The 12,566-nt window shown below is 46.0% G+C and overlaps 1 protein-coding gene across 1 annotated transcript in view; it reads right to left on the bottom strand.

The window, feature by feature from the left end:
- Positions 1-12,158, bottom strand: part of NOTCH1 (notch receptor 1) — a 44,097-nt gene extending 31,939 nt beyond the window's left edge. The window contains exons 1-2 of the mRNA XM_075185749.1: positions 11,802-12,158; positions 6,640-6,706 (exon numbers count right to left, since the gene is read on the bottom strand). Of these exons, the coding sequence (XP_075041850.1) occupies positions 6,640-6,706; positions 11,802-11,856 (122 nt within the window). The 5' untranslated portion in view covers positions 11,857-12,158. The remainder of the gene's footprint in view (positions 1-6,639; positions 6,707-11,801) is intronic.
- Between the last annotated feature and the right edge of the window lie 408 nt (positions 12,159-12,566).

Raw genomic sequence — 12,566 nt, 5'->3', positions numbered from 1 at the left:
CTTAACCAGGTGTCGGGGAGATTTCAAGCATTTGCCGACACTAACGAAATGGCAATAACTTGGGATTGTTCCCACTAATGTCTCTGGCCACCTGGTCTTTGTAAGTAAACGTTGGTCCACGTCCAACTTCTATATTATCTGCAGCAGACTCGTTTTACCGTCTGAGACAATATTCATGAGAATACCGTTTATCATCTCGCTGAAAACTAGCGGCACCATAAAGACACAAGTGGGCGATCGCACAACGCTGGCAGCGTGGTACGGAGACCTATACAGCCATCGGAGAACCATATAGATCCGACGAACAATACAACCCTGCTAAGCCAAGTTTTGTTTATTTATATTAACTCACTGAACGCCACCCAAAAACGACAAGTTTACAATACTTCTTCCTGGCCCGAGAACCCTTCTCCCTCCCGTATCCTCTGCCAACCGCAAGAGGCACGGGATGGAGTTCCCTGCAGATGGCACTGTGGGCATCGTACCTCTAATGTGGGGGGCTTTCCAAGAACACACCTGCCTCCAGAAACCACAAACGATCTGTTTAACCCACCGAACAGTCTGCCGTCCTGCCCCCTGGCTGCGAGGGACGAACAGGAGGCGGCAGATAGGGTTACAATGCAGCTTCACCTGGATGGGAGTTTAATGTGGTATTTAGCATCTGTTCTAGGAATTTGCAGACAGTTATTAAATAGTCAACACAGGAAACCTGGGTAAGAGGATCGGGGTTAATTAACCCCGAACACTAGAACGAAAACAACCCAAGAGACTGAATATTACAACTAATCTGCCTAATAACTTACTATTGGTGGTAAGAGACAATGGCAGTAAAGATATAGGATACTGGGTAATAATTAATAATTGCTTTTGGATCAGAGGAAAACAAGGAGTCTCACAAAGTGACCCCCACTCAGGGGGTCTCAAACATTCATTCAGACTTTATATTCACTGCCTGGGTTATTATATAGGGAATAATAAACGCTACGGAATTTAGACTGTAAGCTCCAATGGGGCAGGGACTGATGCATATGACAAATATTCTCTGTACAGCGATGCAGAATTGTTGGCGCTATATAAATAAGCTGTGAAACACTCTATATAGACTGGACAAGAAATGGCCGTTGCATATAAGAAGTGTGCATGAATATACTAATACACAACCTCCTCTCAGCACCTACCCGAAGGACAGCAGAGGTCATCTGCTGCAGAGTAATGCACACTCCAGTTTTGCCAAAAATGGCTACAAGGTCAGGGTTGCAAAAATAAAAGTCCCACCCTCCCCCACATCTGAGGTCGGGGAAGGTTATAAGAGCTAATAAATAGATCTACATGAAACCTGCAGTCTGCAATCCCAAGTCCTCTCCTGCAGTATAGATATGGTGCATTCCTCATGGTCCATGACCCCAGTGATTGGGATGATGGATGAAGTCCTTGGTATCCAGCATCTAGATATGTCAACATTAGCGAGGTTCGAGTGGCTGGCCACAGACAATAGAGGGGAATTTACACTTAAATTATTAGATCACATTCTTTCCTGGGATCCTGGGAAACCCAGGGGAGGGGGTGAAACTACCATCGCGCCCTTCGGACTTTCAGCGTTTAACCCCTCGGGTGAGAACATTGAAGGCAGCATGTGAAGACATCTCTGGGTGCTTTAGAACCTCCAGAGATGATGGAGACAGCTTATGTCTAGGCTGCTTTACATTATGTTTTAGAGGAAACCGTAATTTCAGAGACAACATTACATCAGATCTAATCAAGACAAAAGGCAGATGTAAGAGCAGCTATTACTTTATATGGTCTCATACTGAACATAAATGAAGGTCACCTATAGCCAACCAGTTGTATCAGTTGATGAAGTTATGGTAACTTCCAAACTTCAAGTCTTTAAAAGCTCCCATGCGAATGGAATAACGTAGGTTTAACCTAGACATACTAGTGCATACTCACAGGAGAACTAAAGAAACCAGGCCAAAGTTCTACCCATTCCATACCTCCTGCCTCGTGCTTCAGTGAAGACAGACTCCCAGAGAACGGATAAAACTACAGCAATTGTATTTCAGCCCATAAATAGCCGCCATCCCTGAATGGTGGGGGGTGATGGGTACAGTTTAAGGCTGCGGATAGTTGGTAATACCTGACCGAGGCTGTAGGTCAACAAATTAATAATTTAAGAAAAAACAAAAACAATGTAACCTCTGGTTCAAGAATCTCAAAGTGAGTTTTCCACTTTAAATATGAACTTGGCTAAATCCCTTTCCCAATAACAGTACATTGATGGGGGTTGTACCAGCCGCTGTATTTAGCAGAATTCTGGCACTTGCATATAGCCGGGACCACTGGTGATCTCCCTCGGTGCTGGTCTCTCTCCTGGGGGGACCAGACACAGAGGTTCTAATTAAAAAATACTCTTTAGAGTTGCTGCATCAGATCCCTACCCTTCCCCCGCTACTGAGAAAAGTGAGCCGTGCCAAGCAGGATTGGCAGAGGTCCAGACTAAATGGAAGCATTGGGACCCTACCAAATAGAGGGACTGGTGGGGGTGTCCAGAGAGGGATTATTATTAATGTTGGGGAGACGGGGAAGGGGGTCATATAATAAAATTACATTTTTAGCGTGGAAAAGCCCATTATGATGCATCCTGTCCTTAATACCAGTCCCTGATTACAAGTCACAGTAGAATCCATGCATGCTTGGAACTTAAGTGAGAAAACAGATTTTAAAGTTGCTGGACCCCCCCTGTTATTGGATGTTACCCACTACTGGGCAGGGTGCAGTGAAGGATGCATTACCTCCTCCCCAATCCTCTAATTGAGCTGTGCTAGGTATAAGGACAGGTCGGCACCCACTTATATCTGTCTTACAGACACAATGCCGCTGCTATGGAGACGGTATCCTAGTTCAAAGTGAGCATTCCACCAACGCACGCGGCTGAGCGGCACATTGTGCAGGACAGTAACCTCATTTAAACAAAAAAAAGAAAAAAGGCTAATAAATTACTTTTCAGGCTAAAAGTGTGTGCAAAAAAATTGTCTTTAAAACCTAATTTTTAGGGTAATCCAAGCAAGTATTTGGTCATAAGATATCAGTATCACTAGTGACACCCACACAAAATCACTGACCAGTCACAACATTCGTAACGCTCCTTAAAAAAAACAAAAAAAAACGACATGTAACACATGCACCACAGTAAAATGAATACACTGTTTTATATTCATGTCCTTCCCAACACCTGTTGAACACAAATTGTAAATAACTTGCGCCATTAACCTACACGCTAGCGCTTTTAATGCACGAGGAGCCGTTTCCTTTACCAGCGCCGGACGGCCTGGGGGCTTATTTGCGTGTTAAAGCCATTGAACAGGCCATTAGCGGTCTGTGCGCTGTGAATATCCCACTTCTTTATGAACATTACTTCTAGAGAAGGGAAATAACCAGAGTATCTGTGCAGTGGGGGGGGGGATGCGGGGCCCTGGCTAGGAAACACACCATTTAACTCGAGGAATGGAAGTCAGCACAAGTCAGGCATTACCAAGCGCTCTGCACCTGCTGAGTACACAGACGGGAGAGCCACGGTTCTGTACAGCAATACTGAGATAATTATTTACTAATGCACACAGCCCAGGAATGCGGCCATCCTCTACAAGTGCTTCACACTCGCTCTCCGTTGAGGTGCCGGCAGCTTACCCTCTACACCGGTACCACATAATGGGGTCTATGTATCATAGATTTCTCTGGCATTAGCCCAATTATTGGGGCTTACCGCTGTCCCCATAGACCACTATGATGGAGCATTTGTTGATTTATTAAGCTGCGAAACGCAAAGCGTTACGTTGCTGGTGAAGAAGGAAATTGCTGAGTTTAGGAGGAGAGGAGGGGGTCCAAAGCTGGGGTCCAACGCTGGGGCCCCCAGAGCAGCCCCATATTGCAGCGGTACATATTGAGGGTAGATCTGTTACTCACAAATTATATGCAGCCACTGGGATGAACCAAAATTGCAGCCTAACAAATTCCTTGGAAGCAGCGACAACACCGGGGCAGCACATTTGCAGTCACCGGCTTCCAATCCATTTAGCAGCATTTTCCTAAATATGAAGTCAAATCGGCCGCCTCCGTGTACTTTAATTTATGGCGAGTAACTTCATCTCTGTTCGTTACAAAGTCCCAGATCAGGACCGAAGTGAGTTTGAAAGATCTGTACTCCCCGGAATAACTAAACATGATCGGTTCTACCAGAATCTTCCAAACCAAAGTACTGGCACAGACACTCAACCAGTTCTTACAAGATACGAAGGAAGAGCAGCCAAGCCTGGTAGTTGTAGTTCAACAACAGTTATAGAGCCAGGTATAATGTACTATACAGTCCTCTGTGAACTTCTGTAACAGCAGCAAAACATTCTCAGCTTTCATATATGCAAAATTATTGTAATATTAGGGTATTCTGCTATGGGTGTAAAGAGAGGAGTGTCCGGCAATACTAACATCTGTTGCCTGCACTATTGGCAGATGAATGCAGGTCCTTCATACAGTTCTTACAAAATAAAATTAATGTTTGTCGTTTAACCATGTTGGTTAGAGGTGAAACTCTTATATTAAAGGCAACCGTTTTCTTTATAAACAACTTTAACAACATGAATTTGCATGGAATGTTGGCACTGCTTACTCATATAACCCCCTCCGTAATAAAGCCAGGACATTCGCTGATTTCGTCTTTACAGTCACAGAAAAGCAGGAATCGTCTTTCCCGTGTACGAGATTTATTTCACTCGACTTTCTAATTGGATTTGGGGGGGGGAGGACATAAAGGAACCTTTGTGGGCAAGCTGTTAAGCGACAGGTGAAATCGAGATGTGGCTTCTGGCCAGCCTGGCACATTATTGTACCCCAGCCTGGCTCACATACCACACTATCAGTTTTTACCGCTTATCTGGAGTTGGCGCTGCGATGACGGCAACGCCAAGAGTACGAGTCCGGAGACAGAGGAAGAGAGAATCGCTGTCCCAAGAACAGAAATAATCCATTCACTGGGAATTCATTCCTTCGAATCCCAATCATAAGATCCTCCACATCACCAAGCGATAAGCTTATTTAATTGGTGCAATTAATGTCACCAGGTTCTTATTAAGAGACAGCTTCCCGGGGAATGGGGTAACACAGCGGAGCACAGGGTGATCAATTTACTTTTTTTTTCTTCCAGATATCCCTTCGGGAAAATCATTTAAGGAGATGATGGAGCTTAAAATGACTAGGCTAGTTAGCATTACACAGTAAAATACACTGGGAGGGTCCATTTGAGAGCATTAAACAGAACAGCAGTGTTATTCAGAAGCCTCTAGGGACGGTGCGACCATCTGCCTGCAGGATACAGGCACCACGCTCATTTATTATTGGTGCATCGCAGCTTGCCGCCTCGGCTTGGCTTATCTTGCGCCTAGCGACAAATTACAGTCAGAAGCGTACAACAAAAATAGTAAAAAAACGGGGCAGTGAGGACCCTGCTCATTTGGGTACAGCTGCTCGCACCTCCTGCTCCCTCATTGATAGAATCAACAGTCTGCCCTGCAAACCTCCGTCACACGATTTGTTTAGCTGAATGGTCAGGCTATAAACACATGGAGGGTATTCAGAAGCTTCACGCTGATCTACGGAAATTCATTCTACTCCCAATTAATACAATTTAACAAAAAAAAAAAAAAAAAGCCAAAAGATTTCAGCTCAAATCTTTGTTTTTTTGTACAGAAGCAGCTTCCTTGTGAGACGAGCACAGTAACAGCCGTGTCCTGGTGAGGAACTTAGATATTCATCTAAAATTATCATAATATAAATTCCTGGGAGTGAACGTTCCAGAGTGAGGACTCAGTGAGGACTTCCCACGGGACTAGGTGGAAACCTTAAGTTAGAAAGTGAAACGCTAAAATGTAATTCCCCAGGTTTAATATTTTAACTCCTGCAAGATTCTCCATTCATGGTGCATAAAAAAAATAAAAGATGAATAAAAACCCCTCCCTAAAAATAAAGGTGATACTGCTGCATTCTGGGAACCCCCCCCCCCCCCCGCCTTTCCTGATTAGTCACACAAGGGTAATCTGCCTCCCTCCACAACAGGGGCCACATTTTGACCGAACTCCCAGCTGTCGATATGTCAATGAGTGAAAACAAGATTTACAGCGTCGTCAAGCGTCCGTGTGGCTTGAGTGTTAAAGAGAGAAAAAAAAAGAAGAAGGTGGTCCGTATTCATTAGGGGCTCACAAAAGAGTGCAGCCCTTTGTGTGCCTGTCTGCCGATGGGCCTGAATAACTTGCTATTGTCTAATAGGAAAGTCATGGAGGCTGCTAGAATTGCCAGGAGATGCTAAAAGGATTCCCTCGTGCGCTATTCTGACCTATCCATGCTGGTCAGCTGACACATACAGCATGGAGGCAGGTAGGTATCTCACAGGTAGGTACTACCCCATCAGAAGTAATTTTCTATTATTTCTGGGACTTTTGGGGATCCAGGATTTTGCAGCGACAACGGACGGCAATAAACATTTGTATTTAACATCTCTCCATTTCCTGCGGGAATTCAACCTCCTGCATTTAAAATTCCGACCGCCAAGCCCATTGGTCGGCCACATGACCAAACTCCACGGACACGTACCTGCATTCTGTCCCACCGGCGTCGCACTTCCCGCTGTTCAAGCACGTTTGCTGCGTACACCGTAAACCTGGGGGGGAAATGCGAGAAAACAGTTAGAGATTTGTAGTGAGAACTAGTGACAGGAACATTATATTGCAATATTGTCAGGATAGGGAGTAGGACTTGTCTTGCAGAATAAAGAACAATGACAGATGCTTAGTGCAATTATTTTGTCTTGGTAAAGCCACTTCGACACGGGACAATATATCATACTATCTGAAATGTTCTTCATAGATGATTAGTCAGTTATTCTCATCTAAGGAGATCCTGAGGGCCTGCACAGGACTCCAGGACTTAGGGCCACAGATCACAAGTGGCCTCTCGGGAATGAAGACATATAAAGGTGTAATGTTATATTTACTCCCGGGCAATGACATTGTTACATGACAGAATATCAGACGTTTACGGGCTGATAAGATCATGAGGTACTGTAGGAATGTAAAGACAGAACATTTAGCTGCAGGCACAAATACACAGCACATCAGGAATCTGAACATGGTCATTCCAGGATAGGTAAATATTCACTTACTAACAATAAGGAGACCCTTCCACTGACATTTTTAAAGAAACATCATAATTAAAATAAGAGAAAATATATATATATATATATATACACACACACAATGACTTGAAGTGGCATGGCTATTGCAGTAGTCATGGACACCTATCTCCGTTTGCATGATTCCTAGGCAGTTGCATAGAGTCCCGCCAAAAACAAGGGGCTCCAGCCTTGTTTGTAAATATAGAGGTACGCGTGTTATTTATTGATGCTCCCTGTAGGTAAAGTGACTATCACACCTAAACCTTCCTAAACACTTATCAAGTGCATGTTACTTCCTAAACAAGGGGCTGCTTACAGAAAACATCAGCAGCAGTGGAGTTTACAGGAAAAAATGGCGGTTACACAGCTCAGGTCTATAGCAGACTTGGGCAACCTGTGGCACTACAATGCCCAGCCGGCATCGACAGCCACAACAGTTGACATCCACAGTCTGACTTTAAATGAACAGCAGGAGAAAAGTGTTGCTGATCGGAGATAAAATATTTTAAAGACTAAACTGTACCACTGATCAGTAGCTTGTGTTGTGAATATACTTTGGGGTCTACTAGTGTTGCACCCATTGGGTGCCAGCTTATAGTCACAAAGTGATACTGTCCTGGAGGTGTCCAGTATGTCACACAGTATCTCTATAAAGAAATGGTTCCCCACTCGGCTCACAGACAGCACTGACGCCCTTCCTCCCTGCGAGAGGAAACTTTGTAAGTGAAGCAAGGAAGTGGTTAGAAGACTAGACCTATATCAGGGGTCATTCCACTATATATTAGTATTTATAGAGCAACTCCCCCAACTGTCCTGAAGTGCCCGGTGAATGAGAGGAGAGGGGAAGGGGGGGGGGGGCAGCAAAGCACAACCCCCCCCCCCCCCAGGCTGCTCATGGGAAAACACAACAGCTGCAGTGCAGGGTCTATTATTGATTGGCAACAAAGAGGGAAATCAGAGCTCCCCATTGTAAAATGTTACACACACCCCTCAGCGTATTGTTCAGCACAGGGCAGGAATCTGCCTCCCTTGTCACTTAATACCTGCAGCCTGGAGCTGGGGCTGTAATGACCCCCTGCTATTAGAGCACACTGCTGCCTGTGTCTTCCTCCTGGAAAGGGGGGCATCAAAGGAGGAGCTATTTAACCCATTGTAGGTTGTTCAGGTCCCTCAAAAAAAACCAAAAAAACCCCCATAACTTTAGAACAGGAGCAATCAATTCTACGTCTGTTATAGAACTACAAGTCCCAGTATACTCTATAAAATAAGATCATCCAGGGCTTTTGGATTAAAGTGAAAAAAAAAAAAAAAGCAAATACTATTTAAATATTAAATCCCCGTTAACATTCCAAGACGAACTTCTGTGGTGAAGAAGAGGGATTGATAAAAGTAACTAATTATTCTATATTAAAGAGGAAGCTCCTCCTACAAACATAAAGATGTACTGATGTATCAGCACCACTGCTGCCAGCTAGTGACTCTGCAGATCGCTCACTTGTTTACATTCCGGCAAGAATGGACTATTTTCTTTAGAAAGACAACTATTTTGCAAGCTGGCAATTTCTGTGTTGCAATTTACTTTTCTCAAGTTGTAAGTTGGAGCCGAGAGCTAGCACAGACATAGGGACTGGGGGAGATGGGTGATGGCAGTCAGACTTAATCAAATTCTGCAAATTAGTAAACCAGGGGCAAGTTTCATACCAACACCCCCCCCCCCCCCCCCCCCGCCTTTCCCCTGTTTGCAGCTAATTCTACTATAGGAAATGAATGTTCTGCATCTGAGCTGTGAAACTAGACAGGGGAAAGTCTGCACTGGGAGATTCTCACTGGAGAAATGACTTAGAGCCTTTTATTCAAAACTAGGGGAGAGATCACCGTCCTCTACACAGCAAATCATAGCTGAGTCACTAAAATCCTTGTATTCTACCCTAAAAGGGAGTGATCTTATCCTGTTATCCCTCCACCTAGTGGGATTATTTGTGTGGGCACCATCCCTGGACTCTCCACAAGTGATGCCCATTATTGCTGGTCTGCTAATACTACTGCTTGATAAAGCCATGTACCCCCAGCGGGAGGGAGGGGTGGGGGGGGGTTAATTTCAATGTATACCAGGCCTATGTGAGCGCGGGGACTACTATATAGTGTCTGCTTTAATTTAGAAACACTCAGACAAACCTCAAAACTTCCTTCACTTACTTTACATCACAGAATTCTTAACCTGCTCCCTTCTGGGGAAATTGGCAGCGTGCTCGGGTTATTTATTTATTTATTTTTTAACTACCAAAATAAAAACAACGAAACTTTTGAAAAACATCCATATATATATATTTTACTAGACAAAACTGGATGGTAAAAGTAAAAAAATAGAAAGTCTGATAAAAAGTAGTGTCTAGATAAAGCGATGGAAGTTTTGCATGCTGACACTATCATGATCCGGCCTCTGGGGGCGCTGTTTTATTGAAGTTCATGGATCATTTGTCCCCCATGAGTTACTAAATGTACAATTACCAGGCTGTCCGACAATGACCGCACTCATTGAACGATTACTGGCACACACATGCTGCGATTTGGGTGCGATTTTGTGGAGGTAGGTAGATCGGTGTAGTCTGCAGCACAGATCACCAGATATCTAAGTTGCACATCTGGTCGTGGGGACAGAAAGCAGAAGGATGACTGCTAGACACAGCACAGGAAACCTCTACGATCGCGCAGACACTGAAACCACCGTCCCTGAGATCACGCTGATGTGACGAAATTATCACTCTGTCCATAGCGACACCCAGATACCCCACATTACTCTATATTACACCAAGACTCCAAACACAACCGAGACCCCAGCTGCTGGACCTCTGGCAGCCTCAATACAGCTGCCCCCAGCACAGCGGGAGGGGGGGTGTACACCTCCCCCCCCCAAGCACAGGGGGGTATACACAGCAGCGGTACCCCTCCCCCTAGCACAGGTGGGTATACACAGCTCATGTACACCTTCCCCAGACCCCCTAGCACAGGTGGGTATACACAGCTCCTGTACACCTTCCCCAGACCCCCCAGCACAGGGGGGTATACACAGCTCCTGTACACCTTCCCCAGACCCCCCCAGCACAAGGGGGTATACATAGCTCCTGTACACCTTCCCCAGACCCCACAACACAGGGGGGTATACACAGCTCCTGTACACCTTCCCCAGACCCCCCAGCACAGGGGGGTATACACAGCTCCTGTACACCTTCCCCAGACCCCCCAGCACAGGGGGGTATACACAGCTCCTGTACACCTTCCCCAGAGCCCCGCACAGGGGGGTATACACAGCTCCTGTACACCTTCCCCAGCCCCCACAACACAGGGGGGTATACACAGCTCCTGTACACCTTCCCCAGACCCCACAACACAGGTGGGTATACACAGCTCCTGTACACCTTCCCCAAACCCCCCAGCACAGGGGGGTATACACAGCTCCTGTACACCTTCCCCAGACCCCCCAGCACAGGGGGGTATACACAGCTCCTGTACACCTTCCCCAGACCCCCCAGCACAGGGGGGTATACACAGCTCCTGTACACCTTCCCCAGACCCCCTAGCACAGGTGGGTATACACAGCTCCTGTACACCTTCCCCAGAGCCCCAGCACAGGGGGGTATATACAGCCCCGGTACACCTGCCGCCCCCCAGCACAGGGGGTATGGAGCAATACAAGAAAGAATTCTTAGACTGCAGGAACCACAAGTCTCAGAATGCCCTGCTACCCAAAGGAGTGTGGTGCGGTTGCCTGTGGCTGATCTGATAAGCCGAGAACTTCTTCTGTAGGAACATGGGGGCATTTGGATTTTGCCAATGTCCGCCCTTTTCTGGCACAGGGTACAGACAATGTTTGCATTCAGAACCCTGCAGACCGGGGACTCGAACCCCCAGATGCCGGGACTGCCTCAGTCACACACAGGGGTCTGCATAGAGAGGGACAGCAAATCATATTATCAACGATGTACTGTCCAATGTATCCAAACTAGAGGACCACACTGGGCACAGAACTGTGTTTAAAGAGATATATATATATATATATATATATATATATATATATATATATATATATATATATATATATCATTCTTGCCACCAAACGTAACAACACATGAGCTGTTGTATCTTTACAAATCAATTCCTAAGACTGCTCTTATTCCATCTTATCTTACTACCACAAAGTACTTTACATATTATGTTGTCAAACTGACTTGTAACAAACCTCCCAGACATCTACCAGTTACGAGGAAACATCGGTCTATAGTCACAGCCAAATTCACAGAACCGACGTGTGCTCACAACTTTTGTTATGACTGGTTTCCTGTCCCATTGTAGTATGGTAGATTGCAAGCTCTGTGGGACACAAACTTCATGTCATAAATCCTTTAAATTCCTGTAGCCTACCCTCTAACATCCCAGAAGTTCATTAAACACTGAATTCAGCATATTCCAGCACCAGACATCATTAAACCTGTAGCTCAGACACCAGACACACACGTGCCTAGCAGAGATCTCACATCGGAGATTGCAAGCTCTTCGGGGCAGCCCCCACTACATGCATGCCTACCTTGTGTCGGGACAGCCAGTGACCAGAGCAATAGACAGACTCCTATCCGATACATTCCTCCGGGATATGAGACTAGAGTAACATAGGTCCTGTGGGTGCCCAAACCCAGCCACAAAAACTCCCAAATCCAGAGATAAATCCGTCCCAGGGTCCCGCACTGTTACAATGTATCCAGAGACTGAGCTCTGCAGATCCCTCCGCCGCAGGTGTCCTTTCCACACAGCAGACCCACAGCCACGGGGCTCCCTGTCTCCTGCGTGACACTGCGGGGAAATGCTGAGAGAGGCAGCTGTGCGGGGAGCTGGGTGTCTGTGCGCTCCGACCGTCTACTTCCGCCTGCTGGGGACTACTTCTCTCCAAACTTCAAGGCTCTTGGCTGAAAGTTTTAGTTGCTCTGGGCGGAGGGATCCGGATGCCTCATTAGCATGTGAATGGGAGTGTGGAGAGCGGTCGCCAGCCAGGCAGTGGGGTGGCTGCTGCTCCCTCCGGGCACCTTGGTGGCTTTTGTCTTCTAAGAGAGAGAGAGAGAGGGGGGAAGGGGCCTGAAATAAAGACTAATTCACAGACTCCCTTCAAAGTGTGCGGGGGTGAGTGACACTGGTTACACAAGAGGTAGCCCCAGGGTCCAAGATTTCACTGAAGATCAGCCTTAAACAACCTCTTGTGGAACTACAAGTCCCAGCAGGGCATGCTTGGATCTTGACAGTCACAGGTTGCCTTTCTCTACTCTAGGATTGAAGATTGGTCTCCATGCAACTGTTAACT

This window comes from Mixophyes fleayi, chromosome 9 (genome assembly GCF_038048845.1).
Source record: "Mixophyes fleayi isolate aMixFle1 chromosome 9, aMixFle1.hap1, whole genome shotgun sequence".
NCBI lineage: Eukaryota > Metazoa > Chordata > Amphibia > Anura > Limnodynastidae > Mixophyes > Mixophyes fleayi.
This window is presented reverse-complemented; position numbering and strand designations above follow the sequence as displayed.